The sequence below is a fragment of the Phycodurus eques genome, chromosome 9, assembly GCF_024500275.1.
Source record: "Phycodurus eques isolate BA_2022a chromosome 9, UOR_Pequ_1.1, whole genome shotgun sequence".
NCBI classification, from domain to species: domain Eukaryota; kingdom Metazoa; phylum Chordata; class Actinopteri; order Syngnathiformes; family Syngnathidae; genus Phycodurus; species Phycodurus eques.
Window position 1 is genome coordinate 5,288,174 of NC_084533.1, and position 25,118 is coordinate 5,313,291.

The following is a 25,118-nucleotide window of genomic DNA, read 5'->3' on the forward strand; positions in this document are numbered from 1 at the left end:
CGACATACTTGTGAGAAGACATTCTCAGTCATGAACATGAATAAGAACCATGTGAGGACAAGACGAAGTGACTCCCACCTGCGTGACATCTTGCGCATTAAAACCACCGCTTTTGAGCCAGACCTGCCCCGTTTACTGCAGTCGAGATCTCAGTATCACATTTCACATTAATGCAAACATGTTGTTTGTTGATTCTGATGAATAAAGTTTGAGTTTGAGTCAAAGTTCATATAAATACTTTATTTTGCATTTCATTAATTTTTATTTTAACCTTAATTTATCCAGGTCAGGCAGTTATAAGATCTACCTAGCAGCAGACAGCATTGTAAAACAGTAAAATAAAAATACAAAAAAGCATTTCCCTCGTCGGTAGCATGTAAAGTTAATGCTGGCCCGCATGACAATTTTTTTACGGCAATGTGGCCCCTGAGCCAAAAAGTTTGGGCACCCCTGATCTAGACAGTCTCACTATTGTTCTGCTGTGGTTCGGATCCCTATTCCCCTTGTCCACTCTGTCTGACCCCTAAAATCCTGCATTTTCAATAAACATCAGAATAATTACAATATTGCAAAATAAGCAGAGGGACTATTTCAAACTTCCCTATTGCACAGCAAAACTGTTCCAGCACAAAAGGGATACAGATCCACCATTCTGCAAGGCCATGTAGCTGAACAGGACAGGTTAAAAAATAAAAATAAAAACAAAAAAAAAAGCAGCACTCAAAAACCAAGGGATAGACGGTTATCGACATCCTGCAATCAATATACAATGCCACTGAATTTACAGAATATACGAGTCAACAATAAAAAAGTTCAAATCAGCCTAGAAAAAGGTGTGAGACAAGTGATTTACTTTCCTCTTAACTCTTTTCTGCTTTATAAGAAGAGATCTTTCGAAAAGATCGATTAGGAGAACAATGAGCTAAGAATTAATGGTGCTTGAGTTAAAGTAAGTAAATACATATTTTCAGAGATTTGTGTAAATGTATAAAAAAATTAAACAAAGTGTAGGTACATAAGTATTCACACAAGTATTCACCATAAGTATGACACTCAAACTTAAGATCAGGTGCATCTGATTTCCACTGATCATCCTTGAGATGCTTCTACAACTTGGAGTGTGGTAAATTCAGTTGATTGAACATCATTTGGAATGGCACAAACCAGTCTACATAAGGTATCATAGTTGGCAGTGCATATCGGAGCAGAAACCAAGAAATGAAGTCTAAGGAATTGTCTGCAGACCTCTGAGACGGGATTGTGTTAAGGCACAAATCTGGGGAAGGATACAAATGAATTCCAGCAGTGTTGAAAGTCACGAAAAGCACTGTGGTCTCAAATATTCGGAAATCGAAGAAGTTTGGAAACACCACGACCCTTCCTAGATCTGGCCGCCCGACCAAGTTGAATAACCGGGGAAGAAGGGCCTTGGTCAGAGAGGTGAACAAGAACCCTATGGTCATTAAGGCGGGGCTCCAGTGTTACCTTGTGGGGATAGGAGAACCATCCAGAAGGTCAACCATTGCTAACGCACTCCACCAATCAGGCCTTTATGGTAGAGTGGCCAGATGGAAGCCACTTCTCACTAAAAGGCACAAGGCAGCTCGCTTGGAGTTTGCCAAAAGGCATCTTAAGGATTCTCAGACCTAGAGAAACAAAATTATCTGGTCTGATGAACCCAAAATAGTCAGGCCCAAAGGTTTGCAAGCGTCATATCTGGAGAAGAGGCGGCATTGCTCATCAACTGGCTAACACCATACCTGCTGTGAAGAATGGTGGTGGCAGCATCATGCTGCGGGGCTGTTTTTCTGCTGCAGGAACTTGGCGACTAGTTCGCATAGAGGGTAAGATGACAGCTGCCAAATATAGAGAAATTGACATAACATGCTCCAGAGTGCTCTGGAACTCAAGACTAGGGCCTCGATTCACCTTCCACCACAACAATGACCCAAAGCACACAGGCACGATAACAAAGGCGTGGCTTCAGGAGCAGCCTGTGAATGTCCTCGAGTGGCCCAGGCAGAGCCCAGACTTGAATCCAATCGAACATTTCTGGAAAGACCTAAAAATGGCTGTCCACCAACGCTGCCCATCCAACCTGACTGACCTTGAGAGGATCTGCAGAGAAGAATGGGAGAAAATGCCCCAAAACAGGTGTGCCAAGCTCGTAGACACCCGATACCCAAGAAGACTTGAGGCTCTGATTGCTGCTAAAGGTGTTTCAACAAAATATTAAGCCATGCGTGTGAATACTTATGTATCTACGATGTTTAAATGTTTACATTTTCAATAAATGTGCACAACTGTTTGTTGTTTTTACTTTATTATGGGATATTTTATGTAGATTTTTTAAAACGAAAACTATACTCAAATCAGCTTTAGAATAAGTCTAATATAGCAAAATGTGGAAAAAGTGAAGGGGTGTGAATACTTTCTGGTGGCACTGTACACACACACAACACACACACACACACACACGTGTATATATATGCACACACACACACACATATATATATATACATAAAACAAAATCAACAGTGAACTTAAAGGCTCAACTTTACTTCTTTTCCTGTCGCCTTGTCCCGTGAGGGCTGGCCACGGCATATCATCCTTATCCATGTAATCTCCTGCATCCTGCTCTCGAACACCAACTGCCCTCATCTCTTCCCTCACTACATCTGTCAAACTTCTCTTTGGTTTTCCTCTGGCGCTCTTGCCTGGCAGCTCCATACTCATCATCCTTCTGCCAATATACTCACTGTCTGTCTTCTGGATTTGCCCAAACCATTGAAGTCTCCTCTCTATAACTTTGTTTGCAAAACATCTAACCTTGGCCGTCCCTCTGATGAGCTCATTTCTAATCCTATCCAACCTGGTCACTCCTAGAGAGAACCTTAACATCATCATTTCCACCACCTCCAGCTCTGCTTCCTGTTGCCTCTTCAGTGCCACTGTCTCTAATCCATCATCATGGCTGGCCTCACCACTGTTTTATAAACTTTGCCCTTCATCCTAGCAGAGACTCTTTTGTCACAAAACACACCTGACACCTTCCTCCACCCGTTTAAACCTGCTAGGATCCGTTTCTTCACTTCCTAACCACACTCACCATTGCTCTGGGCTGTTGACCCCAAGTTCTCCACCCTTGCTATCTCTTCTCCCTGTAGCCTCACTCTTCCCCCTGTACCCCTGTCATTTATGCACATATATTCTGTATTATTTCAGATAATCTTCATTCCTCTCCTTTCCGGTGCATGCCTCCACCTTTCTAACTGTTCCTCCACCTGCTCCCTGATTTCACTGCATATCACAATGTCATCTTCGAACATCATTGTCCACTGGGATTCTCGTCTACCCTCATTTGTCAGCCTATCAATCACCACTGGGGACAGGTAGGGGCTCAGGGCTGATCCCTGGCGCAGTCCTACCTCCCACTGAAACTCCTCTGTCAACACCTACAGCATTCCTCTCGAGGTACTCTGTCATAGGCTTTCGCTAGATCTACAAAGACACAACGTAGCTCCTTCTGACCTTCTCTGACCCCCAAGGCAAATAAAGCATCTGTGGTACTCTTTCTAGGCATGAAACCATCCTTTTGCTCGCTCCCATAACTTTATTGTGTGGCTCATCAACTTTATATCTCAATAGTACCGACAGCTCTGCACATCATCCTTGTACTTAAAAATGGACACCAGGATAATTTTCCTCCATTCCTCAGTCATCCTTTTACCCGCTAGAATTCTATTGAACAAGCTGGTCAAAAACTCCACAGCCACCTCTCCTCGATGCTTCCATACCTCCACAGGTATGTCAACAGGACACCACTATCCTATAATGTCCAGCCACACTCTCCCCTACCACGACCTTAAAGTGAGTAACCTCCTTCAGATTACATCGTCTGTACAAGATGAAATCCACCTGTGTTCTTTTACCTCCGCTTTTGTAGGTGACCCAATGTTCCTGCCTCCTCTGGAAGAAAGTGTTCACTTCAGCCATTTCCATCTGAACCAATCACAACTCTCTCTCCCTCTCTCTCTGTCTGGGAGGCTCAGAACTACTTCGTCAAGCTCCTTCCTTCCAAAATTTGTGTGGCACAGCCACTCATCACATTATACAAACACAATTCCAATGAAGTTGGGACATTGTGTTAAACATAAATAAAAACAGAATCGAATTATTTGCAAATCATGTTCAACCTATATTTAATTTAATACAAAGACAATATATTTAATGTTCAAACTGATAAACTTTATTGTTTTTAACAAATAATCATGAACTTAGAATTTTATGGCTGCAACACGTTCCAAAAAAGCTGGGACAGGGCCATGTTAACCACTGTGTTACATCTTTTCTTTTAACAACATTCAATAAACGTTTGGGAACTGAGGACACTAATTGTTGGAGCTTTGTAGGTGGAATTATTTCCCATTCTTGTTTGATGTACAGCTTCAGCTGTTCCACAGTCCGGGGTCTAAATTTTTTTTTCTTCCATATTTTACGCTTTATAATGCACCACACATTTTCAATGGGAGACAGGTCTGGACTGCAGGCAGGCCAGCCTAGTACCCGCACCCTTTTACTACAGAGCCACGCTGTTGTAACACGTGCAGAATGTTGTTTGGCATTGTCTTGCTGAAAGCAGGGGCGTCCATGAAAAAGTAGTTGCTTGGATGGCAGCATGTGTTTCTCCAAAATCTGTATGTACCATTCAGCATTAATGGTGCCTTCACAGATGTGTAAGTTACCCATGCCATTGGCACAAACACAACCCCATACCATCACAGATGCTGGCTTTTGAACTTTGCGTCCATAACAGTCCGGATGGTTCTTTTCCTCTTTGGCCCGGAGGACACGACGTCCACAATTTCCAAAAACAATTTGAAATGTGGACTTGTCGGACCACTTTTCCACTTTGCATCAGTCCATCGAAGATGAGCTCGGGCCCAGTGAAGCCGGCGGCGTTTCTGGGTGTTGTTGATATTTGGCTTTTGCTTTGCATAGTAGAGTTTTAAGTTGCACTTACGGATGTAGCGCCGAACTGTATTTACTGACATTGGTTTTCTGAAGTGTTCCTGAGCCCATGTGGTGATATCCTTGACACATTGATGTCGGTTTTTGATGCAGTGCTGCCTGAGGGATGGAAAGTCACGGACATTCAATGTTGGTTTTCGGCCTTGCCGCTTACATGCAGTGATTTCTCCAGATTCTCTAAACATTTTGATGATATTATGGACCGTAGATGATGAAGTCCCTCAATCCCTTGCAATTGTACATTGAGGAACATTGTCCTGAAACAGTTTGACTATTTTCTCACGCACTTGTTCACAAAGAGGTGACCTTGCCCCATCTCTGCTTGTGAATGACTGAGCAATTCAGGGATGCTCCTTTTATACCCAATCATGGCACCTACCTGTTCCCAATTAGCCTGTTCACCTGTGGGATGTTTCAAACAGGTGTTTGATGAGCGTTCCTCAACTTTCTCAGTCTTTTTTGCAACCTGTCCCAGCTTTTTTGGAACATGTTGCAGCCATAAAATTCTACGTTAATGATTATTTGCTAAAGACTAAGTTTATCAGTTTGAACATTAAATATATAGTCTCTGTAGTATATTTAAATCATATAGGTTGAACATGATTTGCAAATCATTATATTTTGTTTTTATTTGTTTAACACAATGTCCCAACTTCATTGGAATGTTGTCCATAACACTTTCAATTTCAAGTTTCAGCCTCATCACTTGATCTGATACTCTTTTCACCTCCTCCAAGACATTCTTAGCTAATGCAGCTATTACTAGACGACTAAAACAATCATAAGAAGAATTTCTACAAAATCACAATAGGGACCTCATACCTGTATCATAGCGACTTTGCAGCTGTAGCTGCTCAGGCCCTAATTAAAAAGCATCGCACTGGTGAACTATTTTTAAAATAGGCTCACGGGTGACCTTGCAAAACATTTTGTTGTATGTGTTTTACAATGCTATCATCTTCCGGACACCCTTTTTTGGGTGCTTCATGCCTTTATTATAAATGTTTGCAACTTTCCAACATGCCTAAAGAAGAAGAATCACCTTTTATTGTCATGAACATGCACACGAAATTTGTTCGCTGCATTTAACCCATCACAGTGAACACATACACATGTTAGAGGAACACACTGGAGCAGGGGGCAGCTGAAGCGCCCGGGGAGAAATTCGGGGTATGTTAAGCACGAAGCAGCCATGGCTAACATCCGGCTTGTTTACAGTGCACGTTACGGACAGCGCATGTCTTGTGCACGTTAGTGATTGGCTTGGCTTTGGTTAGGGACGCAAAGCGGTGGGTGAAGTGAGGCTACCAAAAAATCTTGCTCGCAGCTTGAAAACTACATACGCCACCTTTAAAGCACAGTGTTATTGTTCATACTGTGCATAATGTAAAGTGGCTTAAAATCTTAAACATGTTTTTTAGGAATAAAAGCTCTGTCTCGTCTTTAATAAACACCTAGGCCAAATACACTACTGTATTTTAATATTGGTCATAATGGTAGTATATGGAGAGCTAAGCACTTTTTTTGGGTGTTATTTTGTGTAAAAGATTTGAGAACCACTAAAGCTACAGCAAAATCAATGATTTATAAAAAATAAAAGCATTAACTTATCAAAAAAAGTTACACCTAAAATCAATTTAATTTTGAATTTACTTTTATTAAAAAGCAATTAACTCACCATTTTGCTCTTAGAGTCAATGTTCAACTCGCTCAGTTTCAGCAGGGAAGCTTCTATGGACTTTTTTAGATCCAGTGATCTTCTCAACAGACTCTGATCAGCACCAGACTTGGTGAAGACCTATGAACAAACAGAGTTTGTCTGCTACCATTCAATAATAATAACAATTATAATGCATTCCACATACAGTTTATGTTACTTAGCGCAAAGCGCTTTACAATTGCATTCACTCCACAGTCATACCCTATCGAATGTAAAGTCTAAGGCAGTCTGCCGAAAACGTTGCTGTCATTCTGTGCCTACGCCTCCGACCACCACCAAACATCCAACCACATTCATTCGTGGGTAATGTGGGTTAAGTGTCTTGCTCACGGACAGGGATACAAAACAGCGACCTTCCAGTGGCAGGGTGTACAGTTACCCTCTGCACCACCCCGCCCCTTTCAAGATACAATTGTCATTTTAAGATTATTCCAGATTAAGTCATAGTGATGCCCTCAATATGGAAAAAGCGTAATAAAATTCACAATGGACTAAGTAAAGAAAAAAAAGGTGCTTTTGTGTCACAAGCAAGGTGGATCAACAAATAATAAATAGTTTCCCACCTTCTAGCACAATTTACAAAGGAAAACAAAAACATATTTTAAATATAACAAACTAAATTTACATTAAAATATGGGATACAGTAAAACAAAATTGGGGGGACTCAAATCACATGGTTTGACCAAGTCAGACTTAATTTGCCAATTTTAGGTATGGCTGGTCTGAAACTTCTGAAATAGTCTACTTTAAATTGGTATTCAGAAGACTCGACTTCAGGACATGACTTGACAATTCTTGCCTGTTTACAATTCACATTGTTTACAAGACAGTGTTTAGTTTTTTTAAAGAAGAGTTACTTATTTTGTGTAGTGCACGCAAATCTGGCAACCCACCAGTATGGTAGAGCAGCCATCATTAATGAGCAAAGTGTCCGGACTGTGCTGGCTCAGTGACACTATGTCATAACCAGCCTTGGGGAGTAATGCGCCGTTATATGATCAGAAGAAATTTTTTTTTTTTACTATATTACATTAGTTACAGAAAAAAAATACGTAATCAGATTACAGGTACATTTCAACCATCCATCCATTTTCTTCTGCTTATCCGAGGTCAGGTCATGGGGGCAGTAGCTTTAGCAGGGACGGCAAGACTTCCCTCTCCCCAGCCACTTCATCCATCTCTTCCGGGGGGATCCCGAGGCGTTCCCAGACCAGCCGGGAGACGTAGTCTCTCCAGTGTGTCCTGGGTTCTCCTCCCGGTGGGACATGCTAGGAACACCTCACCAGGGAGGCTAATCAGATGCCCGAGCAACCTCATTTGCCTCCTCTCAATGTGGAGGAGTAGCAGCTCTACTCTGAGCCCCTCCTGGATGACCAAGCTTCTCACCCTCTCTCTAAGGGAGAGCCCGGACACCCTGCGGAGGAAACTCATTTAGACCGCTTGTATCCGGGATCTTGTTCTTTCGGTCACGACACACAGCTCGTGACCACAGGTGAAGGTAGGAACGTAGATCGACCGGTAAATTGAGAGCTTCGCCTTTCGGCTTAGTTCCTTCTTCACCACAATAGACCGATACAAAGTCCACATCATTGCTAACACTGCACCGATCTGCCTGTCGATCTCCCATTCCATTCTTCCCTCACTCGTGAACAAGACCCCAAGATACTTGAACCCCTCCACTTGGGGGGATCTCTTCCCCAACCTGGAGCGGGCACTCCACCCTTATCCGACTGAGGACCATGATCTAAGATTTGGAGGTGCTGATTTTCATCCCAGCCACTTCACACTCAGCACCAAACCGCTCCAATGAGAGTTGGAGATCAGGACTTGATGAAGGCTAACAGAACCACATCATCTGCAAAAATCAGAGATTCAATACTGAGGCCACCAAACCAATACGTTTGGCCCTGCCATGTTGGACCAGCATCTTCCCCCACCATCGAAGCGAAGTCACTCCTAGGTGGTGATCAGTTGACAGCTCCGCTCCTCTGTGCACCAGAGTGTCCTAGACATGCGCTCGCAAGTCCGATGGCACAACCACAAAGTCGATCATCGAACTGCGACATAGGGTGTCCTGGTCCCAAGTGCACGTGTCGACACCCTTATGCTTTAACATAGTGCTCGTTATGGACAATCCATGATCAGCACAGAAGTCAAAGCAAAGAACAGAACACCACTCGGGTACTGATTGGGCGGGGCGGGGGGGGGGGGTCTCACTGTCATTGTCACTGCTATATTTTTTGTAATGAGTGTGGCCTGAGGAGATCAACACACTATATGAAGGTGTGGGTAATTATTAGGCAGGTTCTTTTCTTTTGGGAAAAGGGGCCAAAAAAGAGATTTAACTGACTCTAAAAAGTCAAAAAGTATCTAAAGTGTCTCAGAGAGCTGCAGCAGCCTTGAAATATCAAAGATATTGGGGCGTGATCACAGAACCATCAAACATTTTGGTGCAACAAGTCAACAGGATCGCAAGAAAAGTGTTGAAAGAAAAAGATGCAAATTAACTGCCAAGGATTTGAGAAGAATCAAGCATGAAGCTACCAGGAACCCATTATCTTCAAGTTCTGTCATATTTCAGAACTGCAACCGACCTGGAATACCTTGAAGTACAAGATGTTCCGTGTTCAGAGACATGGCCAAGGTAAGAAAAGCTGACAAAAAGACCACCACTGAACAAGACACATAAGCTGCAGCATATAGACTGGGCCAAGAAATTCTGAAAACAGATTTCTCAAACGTTTTATGGACTGATAAATGAGTCACTATTGACAGAGCACATGGATGGGCCCACGGCTGGATCACTAATGGGCACAAAGGAGAATCTTACAAATGAAAATAAAAAAATTAGACAAGAAAATGTGTTTTTCATTTTGTTGTATAATAATTCTACACACCAATAGTTGCCTAACAATTGTCCACATATTGATATTCTCCTAAGAAAGCCTAAACCTCACTTTTAGTTTCTTAAATATTCTTGTTCAAGGTTTATTAACATCTTGGATTAACCTAAAGTACTGTGGTTGGTGATTAATAAATATAATCCTTAAAAATGAGAGTTGTCTAAAAATTCTGCACACAGTGTAGTAATCCCCTTGGAATTTGAGGTACTAATACGGGCGTTTAGTGAGATGAAAATATATTCTGTTAAAAAAATTTTTTAACGTAACTGTTGCGGCAGCGAAAGGAAAAGCATTTAACGAGAACGCGGAAGTGTCAATGCATCACGAGTTGATGCACTGACTAAACATTTCACCGCACTTTAAATTGCTGCATACGTTATTGGAATATATATTGAATAACTTGGAGAATGAGTTCAACCGTGTCCCTCGGGGAGTCCTGTGGGGGGTGCTTCGGGAGTATGGAGTACCGAACCCGGTACGGGCTGTTCGGTCCCTGTACGACCGGTGTCAGAGTTTGGTCTGCACAGTAAGTCGGACTCGTTTCCGGTGAGGGTTGGACTCCACCAAGGCTGCCCTTTGTCACCGATTCTGTTCATAACTTTTATGGACATAATTTCTAGGCGCAGCCAAGGCGTAGAGCGGTCCGGTTTTGTGGCCTCAGTATTGCATCTCTGCTTTTTGCAGATGATGTGGTTCTGTTGGCTTCATCAAGCCGTGATCTCCAACTCTCACTGGAGCGGTTCGCAGCCGAGTGTGAAGCGGCTTGGATGAGAATCGGCACCTCCAAATCTGAGACCATGGTCCTCAGTCCGAAAAGGGTGGCGTGCCCTCTCTACGTCGGGGATGACATCCTGCCCCGGGTGAAGGTGTTCAAGTATCTCGGGGTCTTGTTCACGAGTGAGGGAAGAATGGAACGAGAGATCGACAGGCAGATCGGTGCAGCGTCTGCAGTGATGCGGACTTTGTATCGGTCCGTTGTGGTAAAGAAGGATTTTATTTTTACCGGTTAATCTACGTTCCTACCCTCACCTATGGTCATGAGCTATGAAAGAACAAGATCCCGGATACAAGCGGCAGAAATGAGTTTCTTCCGCAGGGTGTCGGGGCTCTCCCTTAGAGATAGGGTGAGAAGGCGCTCTGAGTAGAGCCGCTGCTCCTCCACATTGAGAGGAGCCGGATGAGGTGGCTGGGGCATCTGATTCGGATGCCTCCCGGACGTCTCCCTGGTGAGGTGTTCCGGGCACGTCCCACCGGGAGGAGACCCCATGGACGACCCAGGACACGTCTCTCCACTGGCCTGTGAACACCTTGGGATCCCCCCGGAAGGGCTGGATGAAGTGGCTGGGGAGAGGGAAGGCTGGATGGATGGATCGCTATTGAATAACATCTGATTTTCCTACCAGCATCTGAAAAGCATACTTTCATCATTCAGGCAGTCAAGGCATACAGTATTTTTGCTCAGAAATGATTAGACATCACAACATTTTTATACTAATTTGTTGATTACAAAGTCATTTAACATTCAAAAAACAGTCGTTCAACTTAATTTTATTAATATTTGTGTCACTGGTTTGCAGAACAAAATGTAACCCATGAGTTTCCAAGCAACAGCCAAGAAACTTCAATGATTTAGCAAATTTCTGTAAAGAAAAGTAGGCCAAAAATGGTAACCAACTACAAGAAACGTTCCTGTGCTGAACAGGTGTGGGTTTTTGTTTTTATACATTTTTGACTGATATTCTGTCTACTGCCATAATCAGTTTCATACAAATGAGATTTATTTGAGAATTGATGATAAGTGAGCACTGCCCTCTGCAAGTACAAACCTGAACCCAATGACGCACAGCTGGTAGGTGCTTGGTTAGAAGTAGTCTCTGCAGATCTAACAAGGTAGAAACTACAGCTTCATTATCCTCCGTCTCCTCTATATGAAGACCTGTCAAATAAAATGAAAAGTTGACATATCTATATACTGTATACATATAAACACACACTGACAGAAAATCATACTATTATCACTACTACTACGACTAATAATAACAACAACAACAATAATCTATTTTCATAAAATATTTCATACATGGCATGCTCTGACAGCGTGAGAGACAGCAAGATTTTCCAGATGAAACTTGGCGGCAACGCTGCTCAGATCAGCAACCCCAAAGACTTCCTTCTCATCACCTTTTTTTCCCTCTTTTTGTGGGTCTGATTATTATTGATTACTTTATTCCAATCCCTGCTGACGCCAAGATACCATCGTGGAGCCACTGGATTTCATTGATGGATCTTTCAAACTCTTCCTCATGCAAGCTATTGGATCCCACCATGACGACCGCAGCAACCCACTGAAAAGCAAGGAAGGCCAATTCGTCCACTAGCACAGATGATCTACTACCCAGCTCACCCGACACCCATATTTAAGTCTTCTCCTCCACTGACAAGAAACTATCACTTCTCTATTTATTGCACCAGGAGATTAAGGGGCTCAAAAGCAGCTTGGAATTCACGCACCAGCAATTCAAAGAGCTAAAAGAAGACAATGCCCAACTTCACTCAGCCATGAAAGTGATGACAACTGAGGTTGAAATTCTCAAGAAAAAAAACAAAAATAACAAAGAGGCAATGCTGGTCTAACAGTCAAGGACCCTCTGGGATAAACTCATCTTTTCCGGCATTTCCGAGTACACCTGATAATCAAGAGGCTTGAGTAAAAAACATCATGTCGACAGCGCTGAAAATCCTGAAGGAGACACTCGCTAACATTACCTTACACTGAGTACACAGACGAGGAGGTCCGCGAGCATGGACTCAACCCTGTCCAATCATCGCAAAATTTGAACATTTCCAGCATGAAGTCTTCATGAAGTCGAAAGGACAGTAGCTGAAGGGTACATAGTTGGGGATAAATGACCAGTTCCCAAGCTAAATCAACGAGCGACGCAAAGTCCTGTTCCCTCTAATGAGGAACTACCGGCAACAAGGAAAACTCGCCTCACTGGTTGTGGACAAACTATACTTAGGCGGTCGACTGTTTCGCGATTCCAAAGTCACCCCTTGGTTCTTCTAATAGATCAGTATTCCTTCCAAGTTTGTGGAAATATTTGGATATAGTGTAGGAAACTGGTAAATATATGTTTGGGGGGGGGGGGGGGACAAAAACAAAAAGGACTCACGCGTGTCCAATTGCACCCTCCACTCACTGACATGGGACATTACCCTTGTTTTCTTTTTATGTTTCTCTATGGTATTTCCTTTTCCCTTCTTCATGGCACTCTTCCCCATGCCTCCACATACCAAATGCTCACTCCCCCCTCCCTGCCCCCACATATGTATTTGCATGCTAATAGTGTTTGTTTTACTCGTGTTATATATTCCCTTGTATTCCCTTTACATTTTGTCTATGCTGAACGTGTATACAATACGTTCAATATCTCATTACATAATACCTCTAAACACAACCTCATATTACTAGCTACACAGTAAGAAAGTTCCCATTAGATATATAATATTTCTGAGCGCTACCTATCTTTCCCATACATGTGTAGATGATACCCTCACATAGATTGTCCCACATTCACATATAACAATTGTACACTTATCATTATGTCACACATAACTTTTGTTTCATGGAATGTAAAATGGCATTCGAACACAGGTAAAAATAATTAAGATTATGAATTATATCAGAAAATTTAAAACGGCTCTTTTCCATACAAGAAACCAATTTGTCTAAATTGATTTAAATTTTAGACTTTTTCAGCTAGCTACAACAGCAGACCAAGAGGAGTCGCAATATTAATTCATAATAGACTACTTATTACACTAAATAGCTCAATCATTGACCCAGAAGGCCAATACATAATTGTTCATACAACTATATTTAACAAATCATACACATTAGTGAATGTATACGCCCTGAATATTGACGATCCAGCTTTTATTCACACACCTTTTTCACATCTGACCAATTTGTCAGCTAAATCAACAATTATTACAGGTGGCGACTTTAATATAGCATTTAATCCAACCATAGACCACTCAAATTAAAAAAATACCAATCACAGTCTTCCCGAATATTAGATGAATATATGCATGATTTTTGACTAGCTGACAGTTTTATAAAAAAAAAAAAAAAAAAACGATTCTGTGAGAGGCATGGCTCAACGCCCGTCCAATAAGAGTATATTTCAGATGATACAGGATTTGTATCCAAATCTACTGCCTTCTTGTGTGCCTCCACACGGTAGTGCTCGTCAACATTCTTATTTTTAGTTCGCTGCCTGTAACACCTTTCACAAACTTTAGCGAGTTATTTTGAAGTTTGGTTTTGGTTGTAAAATAACTAAAAAGTTTAAAATTACAGTAAATGAATAATTGCGTTTATTAATCGAATGTAGCCCTATGGGGGGTGGGGGAAGTCAGAGCAAACTCTAGGCCGGGCATCAGGCTTAAAACTTTGCCAAACAAATATGAGCGTTCATCGAAACAATTCCATACTGGATCGGTCGCATCCCGGGTTAACAATGTCCGCCACCGGTGGCATTAACCTAGAGGGCGGCGGTGGAGATTCAGCTACTGTGGGTCGAAAATGAAGGCGAGGTGGAAAGGGGGTTCTAAGACAGAAAGAAAAGAAGAAAGCACAAAGCCTAGAACTGAATGTGGGGACTTTGAATGTTGGGATTATGACAGGAAAACCTTGGGACTTGGCTGACATGATGCTTAGGAGAAAGGTTGATATATTGTGTGTCCAGGAGAGCAGGGGGGAAGGAATTAAGGCTCGACATTTATGGGCTGGGTTTAAATTATTTTACCACGGTTTAGATGGGGGCGGCACGGTGGACGACTGGTTAGAGCGTCAGCCTCACAGTTCTGAGGACCCGGGTTCAATCCCCGGTCCCGCCTGTGTGGAGTTTGCATGTTCTCCCCGTGCCTGCGTGGGTTTTCTCCGGGCACTCCGCTGTCCTCCCACATCCCAACAACATGCATTAATTGGCTACTCTAAATTGCCCTTCGGTGTGAATGTGAGTGCAAATGGTGTCTGTTTGTATGTGCCCTGCGATTGGCTGGCAACCAGTTCGATGACAGCTGGGATAGGCTCCAGCACGCCCGCGACCCTAGTGAGGAGAAGCGGCTCAGAAAATGGATGGATAGTTTAGATGGGAAGAGAAATGGAGTAGCAGTTATTTTAAAGGAAGAGTTAGCTAAGAATGTATTGGAGGTGAAAAAATTATCAGATCGAGTGATCAGGCTGAAACCTGAAATTGAGGGTATTATGTATAATGTAATCAGTGGCTATGCCCCACAGGTAGGATGTGACCTAGAGGTGAAAGAGAAATTCTGGCAGGAGCTAGATGAAGTAGTACTGAGCATCCCAGACAGACAGAGTCTTGATTGGTGCAGATTCTAATGCATGTTAATGAAGGAAAGAGGGGTGATGAAGAAGTGATGGGTAAGTTTGGCATCCAGGAAAGGAACCAGTGTGACAGACGGTGGTAGACTTTGCAAAAAAGATGGAAATGGCTGTAGTGAACACTTTCTTTCAGACGACACAGGAACAAGAACGGAGGTCGAAGCACGCAGGTGGATTACATCTTGTGCAGACTCTGTAATCTGAAGGAGGTTACTGACTGTGGTGATCTGTAAAATGACTCTGGTGGTGCCGAGGAAGATTAAGAAGACAAAGGCAAAGCAGGGAATCATATGGTGGAAGCTGAGAAAGGAAGAGTGTTGTGTGGCTTTTCGGGAAGAGGTGAGACAGGAGTAGCTTCCAGAAGATTGGACCACTCCAGCCAAGGTGATCAGAGAAACGAGCAGGAGAGTACTTGGTGTGTCTTCTGGTAGGAAAGGGGAGAAGGAGACTTGGCGGTGGGAACCTCAAAGTACAGGAAATTATACAAGGAAAGGATAGCTAAGAAGAAGTGGGACACTGGAAGGAGTGAGGGGAGGAGAAAGAAATTCATGGAGGTGCGAGGTAAGGCGACGGTAGAGGTGGCAAAGACCAAACAAGAGGGATATGATGACGTGTATGGCAGGTTGGACAATAAAGAAGGAGACAAGACAGAGGGATAGAGATGGGAAGGATGTGCAGTAGGTTAGGGAGACTAAGGATAGAGATGGAAATGTGCTGACTGATGCCAGTAGTGTACTGCATGGATGTAAAGAATACTTTGAGGAGTTGATCAGAGAGAGAAAAAAATCAGAGAGAAAGAAAAGAAAATCAGAGAGAAAGAAGAGTTGAAGAGGCAAGTCTGGTGGAACAGGAAGTAGCAATGATTAGGAAGTCAGAAAGTCACTAAAGAGGATGAAAAATGCAAAAGTAGTTGGTCCTGATGACATTCCTGTGGAGGTATGGAAGCCTCTAGGAGAGGTGGCTATGGAGTTTTTGACCAGCTTGTTCAACATAATTCTAGCAGGTGAGAAAATCCCTGAGGAATGGAGGAAACATGTGCTGGTCCCCATTTTTAAGAACAAGGGTGATGTGCAGGGCTGTGGGAACTATAAAGGAATAAAGTTGATGAGCCACACAATTAAGTTATGGAAAATAGTAGTCGAGGCTAGACTCCGGACAGAAGTGAGCATTTGCGAGCAACAGTATGGTTTCATGCCTAGAAAGAGTACCACAGATGCATTATTTGGCGAGAGGGTGTTGATGGAGAACTACAGAGAAGTTCAGAAGGAGCTACATTGTGTCTTTGTAGATCTAGAGAAAGCCTATGACAGAGTACCCAGAGAGGAACTATGGTACTGCATGCGAAAGTCTGGAGGGGCAGAAAAGTATGTTAGAATAGTAAAGACATGTATGAGGGCAGCGGAAAAGTGGTGACGTATGCTGTAGGTATGACAGGGGAGTTTAAGGTGGAGGTGGGATTGCATCAGGGAACATCCCTGAGCCCCTTCCTGTTTGCAGTGGTGATGGATAGGATGACAGATGAGATTAGACTGGAATCCCCGTGGACCATGATGTTTGCAGATGACATTGTGATCTGCTGTGAAAGCAGGGAGCAGGTGGAGAAAATGTTCAAAAGGTGGAGGCATACACTGGAAAGGAGAGGAATGAAGATTTGCCAAAGTAAGACAGAATATATGTGCATGAATGAGAGGGGTGGAGGGGGAAGAGTGAGGCTACAGGGAGAAGACATAGAGAGGGTGGAGGACTTTAAATACTTGGGATCGAGTCCAGAGCAATGGTGAGTGTGGTAGGGAAGTGAAGAAACGAGTCCAACCACGTTGGAACGGGTGGAGGAAGGTGTCAGGTGTGTTATGTGACAGAAGAGTCTCTGCTTGAATGAAGGGCAAAGTTTATTAGACAGTGGGGAGGTCAGCCATGATGTACGGATTAGAGACAGTGGCACTGAAGAGACAACAGAAAGCAGAGGTGGAGGTGACAGAAATGAAGATGTTGTAGTTCTCTCTAAGAGTGACCAGGTTGGATAAAATTAGGAATGAGCTCATCAGAGGGCCGGTCAAGGTTAGATGTTCTGGAGACAAAGTTAGAGAGAGCAGACTTTGATGTTTTGGACACGTACAGAGGAGAGTGAGTGAGTATATTGGTAGAAGGGTGATAAGGATGGAGCTGCCAGGTAAGAGAGCTCGAGAAAGACCAAAGAGAAGGTTGATGGATGTGGTGAGGAAAGACATGAGGGCAGTTGGTGTTCAAGAGGAAGATGCAGGAGATAGGCTTACACGGAAAAGGATGACACGCTGTGGTGACCTCTGAAGGGACAAGCCAAAGGAAAAGTGTTTATTAATCGTGATTTCAATATCAAAATAATTGTGATTCTTAATACCACATGTAAAGTTCTCTTCAGAGAAGAGATCTGGCAGATTTTTTTTTCAGCGTATTATCAACACACTGATTGTGTCATCATAAATGTTGGTGTCCTTCACAAAGATGAATTTGTCACAATACCAGTGACTTCTTTTTCAAATGTTGAAAAATTGCACTTACCATGACTCATGTTCAAGTCCAGACAATATGACCGAGAGATAAGGCCAGAGTTTCTAATAAAACAGTCTCCATGAAGAGGGTCCTGCTCTTCTGCTTCACATCTGTCCTCATCATCATAATGTTTCATCTTAAACCTTTGTCCTCCTTCCATCGCTCTCTTCTCCTGTTTGTCACTCCTGTTTAGTTCATTTTCACACCTCTTTTGCTTCTTTTTCTTTATTTTTTTCTCCTCCTGCTCCTCAATGTAATTGTAATTTTCTTCTTTGCACCACCTCTCCTTGCTCTCGTTCAGCTTCTCTGTCCTGTCAATCAAGTTTTTACTACAGCAGGGTTGTTCTTCATCTGGCAAACATTGAGTGGTTGTTTGTGTGAGCAGGTGGCTGTCTAGAAGGGTAAACTGAGGGCAAAGTATCATCAGGCAGGAGTCCAACTCTGTCAATGCCACCTCAATATCTGGGGAGGAGTCTGTAAATGAAACAATACTTTTGTTAAAATTACAACTGGAGAAATATGATACACCTAATACAGTGGTGCCTTGACATACCAGTTAAAGTCAAACCTTTTTGTCAATGTAGCGAAACCGTATAAAAATCTAACCACACTTGTGTGGCGTCAGCCACAACCTCACGTGTTTATGCGGTTAAACTTTTAGCCACACTTAGCCATGACTCAGGACTCGGGCTGAACGATCGTGACGGTTTTTGTCAAAATAATTTTGGAACAAATCAGACATGCGTAAACACCAAAGGCATGAAAAAGGTGACCAAATAATTTAGGGGGGAGTGTGGGGGGATCCCCTGAGCCCCTGCAGAGAATTGTTTTTTATTTTAACATAAATTAAGCAATCTGTAAGACTCTAAAGAGTACAATAAGCCAAAAATATAAATGTAATAATAATAATTCTTCACGCAGAAACACTTATTTACACTACCACTCAAGTACATGTTGTAGAAATTTAAGATTAAAATTAAATTTTTGGCGGCACGTTGGGGACTGATTAGAGCGTCAGCCTCACAGTTCTGAGGACCCGGGTTCAATCCCCAGCCCCGCCTGTGTGGAGTTTGCATCTTCTCCCCTTGCCTGTGTGGGTTTTCTCCGGGCACTCCGGTTTCCTCCCACATCCAGAAAAAACATGCATTAATTGGAGACTCTAAATTGCCCGTAGGTGTGAATGTGAGTGCGAATGGTTGTTTGTTTGTATGTGCCCTGCGATTGGCTGGCAACCAGTTCAGGGTGTACCCAGCCTCCTGCCCGATGACAGCTGGGATAGGCTCCAGCACGCCCACGACCCTAGTGAGGAGAAGCGGCTCAAAAAATGGATGGATGAATTACATTTGCCTCATTTCTTTGCTTTTTTGTTTTGGCCTCCAACTTGAGCCAGGCCCATCTCCACCTGCACCTGATGCCTGCTTCAAGCTGTGCCACATGAAAAGCATCCTCCTCTTTACGCACTCTCATTCTGGAAATGAATTGACTAAAATCATTGTCTGTTTCACTTCATTTTCCCCTACTGCCAACTTCAAAGGCTAATCCCAAATGCATCCTCCAGGAAAATATTAAGTATAATAGTTTTCTGTTTTTATTGGCCATTTCTGAATTTGAAGTTAGTTCATTCTATGTTGTGACATATTCCTTCGCGCTCCGTCGCTTAATACATTTAACATTAACATCAGTAAACTAATTAGGTAATTGTAACTGCGTTTCCTAATTAATACAAAATGTACTAGCAGATCAGCTCTTGTCGCTGATGTTACATGTGCTTCCTGGTTCCACTTGGGACCACACCAGGCCCCCGACCCGCAGCACACCTCAACGTGAAAATACAAAAGACCAGCGCAACACATACCACACTGGCTGATCTGATGAGCAAAAATGTTGCTTAAATGTAATAGTAGCCAAAGAGGATGTCCGCTCCAGAGGTCGGTAGAGTTGCCAAACATTGTCCTCAAGTAAGAGTACTGTTAATTGACAATAATGTGACTCAAGTAAAAGTAAATTGTAGTCCTCAAAAAAACTACTTGAGTAAAAGTAAAAAGTATGCAGTGAAGTTATTACTCAAGTACTGAGTAAATAGTAACTTCTGATTTTTATTTTTTTTTTTACCACAGCATAAACATATATAAAAAAGTGTGAATGTACAAACTCTGATGTTGCTGTGTGTGTGTATGCACAGTCAAAACTAAAAAAAAAAAATACATAGCATTTTACTGCACGGTGTTTTCTCAAGTTATAAGTGAACTGAAATATCCACGTTTGGGCAGATAGTGACAGACAAATACGACAATACATGAAAGCTGTTGTTTTTGTTTTTCTAAATGTAAACAAGAGTAGCGCGCCGTTGCCTTCATGGTAACGACGACCTTCCGGTGCAGCCTTATCTAGTGTGAATACCTATTTCCGGGAAGCCAAATGGAAGACGTGTGAGGTCATGTGACTTTCTAGTGTCGTTTGATTGGTGAACTAAACTGTAACGTTTGATTGGTGAACTAAACTGTAACGTCACTAGCGCTTAAACTAGCGCTTAAACTGGATTGGCGCAAACAGCGCCCGATGCGGAAGTCGAATTCGTAGTCTCAAAATAGTTGATAAATAGGTAATAACTGATAAATAAATGTAGCTAGCGACATTTCGATCATTGTAATGGAGCAAAAGTACCGTGACTTATTAACAGTAGAAGCGGCGGAAGTTTTTTCTGGTCTCATCAAGTCCTCTGATTTGGAGCGCACAGGCGGAACCTCAGGCCACATATTAGTCCGCCACAGAGTAATATTGACAATTACATCTGTGTGTTGATGGTAGATGTGTGGAATAGCTCTAGCTGCCAGCGTTCAAGGAGTACGAAACAGCCAATGACGTCAGTGGGCAGTGCAAACAGTGGGATTTGTGGGTGCTTAGCTGACTCTGTGTGTGCCTTCATTGTTGGGATCCTGTTCCTGCTGTGCACGTCTTGACCTCTGAAGGGAAGTGTGGTGCACGCAATGAGATACATGCAGAATGGTAGATCGGTATGCCTTTGTGTGCTGGAACAGTTTTGCTGTGCAACGGGAGTTTGAAATACTCCCTCTGCTTATTTTTAAATGTTTTAATTATTATGATGTTTATTGAAAATGCAGCCGGAAAGAGAAGGGTTTTAGGGGACAGACAGAGGGACAGCGTGGACAAGGGCAATAGGGCTTTAGAAGTCCGCGCAACCTTTTCATAGGCGGACAATGGCTCGGGCTCCACCCTGCTTGCTCTCACCCTGGCTCTTCGCCCTCTTCTACAGATTTGTGCCCAGTAATCATTGTCAGTTGACACTGAGAGGTCTTTTTCCCATTTTGCCATTGGTAAGTGAATTTTAGGTTCAACCTGAAATTTTACATGAAAACAGAATATATCTTCTTGGGAGTAGTGTACTTTGCATTTACCCTCCATGTCTCTCATGGCTGCTTTCAGTCTCTCAATGTATATTCTCTCCATTTTCCTTTGTCTCTCAGTCTCTCTTTCCCGCTCTGCTACTGTCCTAGCCTCAGCATCCTGGAAGTCCACCTAAGAAAACCAAAACAAATGTGGACATTATGAGGTGGTATGAGAAATTGATATATTTGTACATATTTCAGAATACTGTTCAAAGGATCCATTTCATTGCCAGCTGGGACTGCATTCAATGCTGAGCAAGGACTTCAATTGTCATACCAACACACCTTTACACATCCTATGGTAAGAAATTTGAATGCAGCCCTATGGGGAGTACAAGCCAGTGCAAACTGTAGGCCAGTGCCGAGCCTGGATAAATGCAGAGGGTGGCGTCCGGAAGGGCATCCAGCTTAAAACATTGCCAAACAAATATGAGCGTTAATCTAAAGAATTCCATCCCGGATCGGGCATGGACCCGGTTAACAACTTCTGCCACCGGAGCCGTCAACCTGCAGGACACTGCTGTAAATTTAGCAACTGCGGGTCAAAGACAAAGGAGAGGTGGAAAGCACAGAGCCTAGAACTGAATGTGGGGACTTGGAATATTGGGACTGACAGGAAAAGCTCGGGAGTTGGTTGACATGATGATTAGGAGAAAGGTTGATATATTGTGTGTCCAGGAGAGCAGGGGGGAAGACACTAAGGCTTGACGTTTATGGGCTGGTTTTAAATTATTTTACCATGGTTTAGATGGGAAGAGAAATGGAGTAGCGGTTATTTTAAAGGAAGAGTTAGCTAAGAATGTATTGGAGGTGAAAAAAGTATCAGATCGAGTGATCAGGCTGAAACCTGAAATTGAGGGTATTATGTATAATGTAATCAGTGGCTATGCCCCACAGGTAGGATGTGACCTAGAGGTGAAAGAGAAATTCTGGCAGGAGCTAGATGAAGTAGTACTGAGCATCCCAGACAGAGAGAGTCTTGATTGGTGCAGATTGTAATGGACATGTTGGTAAAGGAAACAGGGGTGATGAAGAGGTGTTTGGTAAGTTTGGCATAGAGGAAAGGAACTTTGAGGGACAGATGGAAATGGCTGTAGTGAACACCTTTTTCCAGAAGAGGCAGGAACATAAAGTGACCTACAAGAGCGGAGGTAGAAGCACGCAGGTGGATTACACCTTGTGCAGACGATGTAATCTGAAGGTTACTGACTCTAAGGTAGTGGTAGGGGGAGTGTGGTTCGACAGCATATGATGGTGGTATGTAACATGATGGGGAGGAACATTAAGAAGACAATGGCAGAGGAGAGACCCATGTGGTGGAAGCTGAGAAAGGAAGTGTGTTGTGCAGCTTTTCAGGAAGAGATGAGACAGGCTCTCGGTGGACAGGAGGAGCTTCCAGAATACTGGACCAGTACAGCCAAGGTGATTAGAGAGACAGGCAGAGAGAACTTGGTGTATCTTCTGGCAGGAAAGGGGAAAAGGAGACTTGGTGGTGGAACCTCAAAGTACAGGAAATCATACAAGGAAAGAGGTCAGCTAAGAAGAAGTGGGACAATCAGAGGACAGAGGAGAGGAGAAAGCAATACATGGAGATGCGACGAAGGGCGAAGGTAGAGGTGGCGAAGGCCAAACAAGAGGCATAAGATGATATGTATGCCAGGTTGGACACTAAAGGAGAAAATGATCTATACAGGTTGGCCAGACAGAGGAATAGAGATGGGAAGTATGTGCAGCAGGTTACGGTAATTAAGGATAGAGATGAAAATGTGTTGACTGGCATCAGTAGTATGCTGGATAGATGGAAAGAATACTTTGAGGAGTTGATGAGTAAGGAAAATGAGAGCGAAGGAAGAGTAGAAGAGGCAAGTGTGGTGGACCAGGAAGTGGCAATGATTAGTAAGGGGGAGGATAGAAAGGCATGAAAGGAGGAAAAATGGAAAGTCAGTTCTGATGACATTCCTGTGGAGGTATGGAAGCATCTAGGAGAGGTGGCTAGGGAGTTTTTGACCAGCTTGTTCAACAGAATTCTAGCACGTGAGAAGATGCCTGCGGAATGGAGGAAAGGTGTGCTCGTGCCCGTTTTTAAGAACAGGGGTGATGAGGTGCAGAGGTGTGGGAACTACAGAGGAATAAAGTTGATGAGCCACACAATGAAGTTATGGGAAATCGTAGTGGAGGCTAGACTCAGGACTAATGCATTTGCGAGCAACAGTATGGTTTCATGCCTAGAAAGAGTACCACAGATGCATGATTTGCCTTGGGAATGTTTATGGAATAGTACAATGGTCAGAAGGAGCGACATTGTGTCTTTGTAGATCGAGCGCGTTTGACAGAGTACCCAGAGAGGAACTGTGGCACTGTATGCGGAAGTCTGGAGTGGCAGAGAAGTATGTTCGAATAATACAGGACATGTATGAGGGCAGCAGAACAGTGGTGAGGTGTGCTGTAGGTGTGACCAGGAATTTAAGGTGGAGGTGGGACTGAATCAGGGATCAGCCCTGAGCCCCTTCCTGTTTGCTGTGGTGATGGATAGGCTGACTGATGAGGTTAGACTGGAATCCTCGTGGACTTTGATGTTTGCGGATGACATTGTGATCTGCAGTGAAAGCAGGGAGCAGGTGGAGGAACAGTTAGAAAGGTGGAGGCATGCACTGCAAAGGAGAGGAATTAAGATTAGTCGAAGTAAGACAATATATGTGCATGAATGAGAGGGGTGGAGGGGGAAGAGTGAGGGAGAAGAGATAGGACTTTAAATACTTGGAGCCGACAGTCTAGAGCAATGGTGAGTGTGGTAAGGAAGTTAAGAAACGGGTCCAAGCAGGTTGGAACGGGTGGAGGATGGTGTCAGGTGTATTGTGTGACAGAAGAGTCTCTGCTTGGATGAATGGCAAAGTTTATAAGACAGTGGTGAGGCCAGCCATGATGTACGGATCAGAGACAGTGGCACTGAAGAGAAAACTGGAAGCAGAGCTGGAGGTAGAGGAAATAAAGATGTTGAGGTTCTCTCTTGGAGCGAGCAAGTTGGACAGGATTAGAAATGAGCTCATCAGAGGCACAACCAATGTGAGATGTTTTGGAGACAAAGTTAGAGGGAGCAGACATGGACTGTTTGGACACGTCCAGAGGAGAGATAGTGAGTATATTGGTAGAAGGATGATGAGGATGGAGCTGCCAGGCAAGAGAGCGAGAGGAAGACCAAAAGGAAGGTTGATGAATGTAGTAAGGGAAGACATGAGAGCAGTTGGTGTTAGAAAGGAAGACGCCGGAGATAGGCTTACATGGAAATGGATGACACGCTGTGGTGACCCCTACCGGGACAAGCCGAAAGGAAAAGAAGAAGAAATTTGATACCCACAGATGAGGCCAATAAGTATCGAGAAAATAAAGAGTCAGAAAATGCAATACAATAAAAAAGTTCAAACATTTTTGCAGTTGTGAATGTTTGCAAAGGTGCAAATACAGCAAGATTTGAATCCAGCGAGTTGGAATGTGTACAAAGGTGCAAATGGGGCCGGCTACATGCTGAGGCAAGAGGGGACACGGCTCCCTCAAACAAACGCTGTACCCCTTCAAATAAAATTATCCCATGCTTCCCTGCTCATTTGTGTTATTGTTATTCAAACGGTCAGGTTCACCTGATTTGTGCATGGGCAGTCACATCATAGTGGCTGGAGGAGGGAAGCTTGTGATGCAGTTGGGAGAAGATAGTGTGTGTGTGTATAGGATTATAAATTTGTTTGGCTGTGTACTTTAATAGAAAATAAGTAATGACACACAAGCAGTGATGCCGGTAACGCATTAGCGTTACTGCAAAATTGCCGCCATTTTGAGTAACGAGCAATGTAACATGTTACTGTACCCCGGGAGAGTAATTGGATTACAGTTACTTCATCAAACCAATAATAGTTACTTATGAAACGTCACTTAAGTATTAATTTATTGCTGGTGACTTGATTAAACAGCAGCCCATCTGTGTCAAAGCATTGTGCCGCATATGCAGACCGCTTATTTTGTACTGTATAGAGGAAAATGACTGGAACGTCATTGTTATCATACAATCCACAGTGAAGGATGGCCCAATGATATGTCCTCTCTCGACTGCTCTTCTCTTTCTACAA

General features: G+C 43.2%; 1 protein-coding gene across 1 annotated transcript in view; it reads right to left on the reverse strand.

The window, feature by feature from the left end:
* Positions 1-25,118, reverse strand: part of uvssa (UV-stimulated scaffold protein A) — a 125,937-nt gene that overhangs the window by 63,701 nt on the left and 37,118 nt on the right. Inside the window, exons 5-8 of the mRNA XM_061685342.1 lie at positions 21,010-21,130; positions 17,603-18,067; positions 11,481-11,590; positions 6,710-6,829 (exon numbers count right to left, since the gene is read on the reverse strand). Coding sequence (XP_061541326.1) covers positions 6,710-6,829; positions 11,481-11,590; positions 17,603-18,067; positions 21,010-21,130 — 816 coding nt within the window. The remainder of the gene's footprint in view (positions 1-6,709; positions 6,830-11,480; positions 11,591-17,602; positions 18,068-21,009; positions 21,131-25,118) is intronic.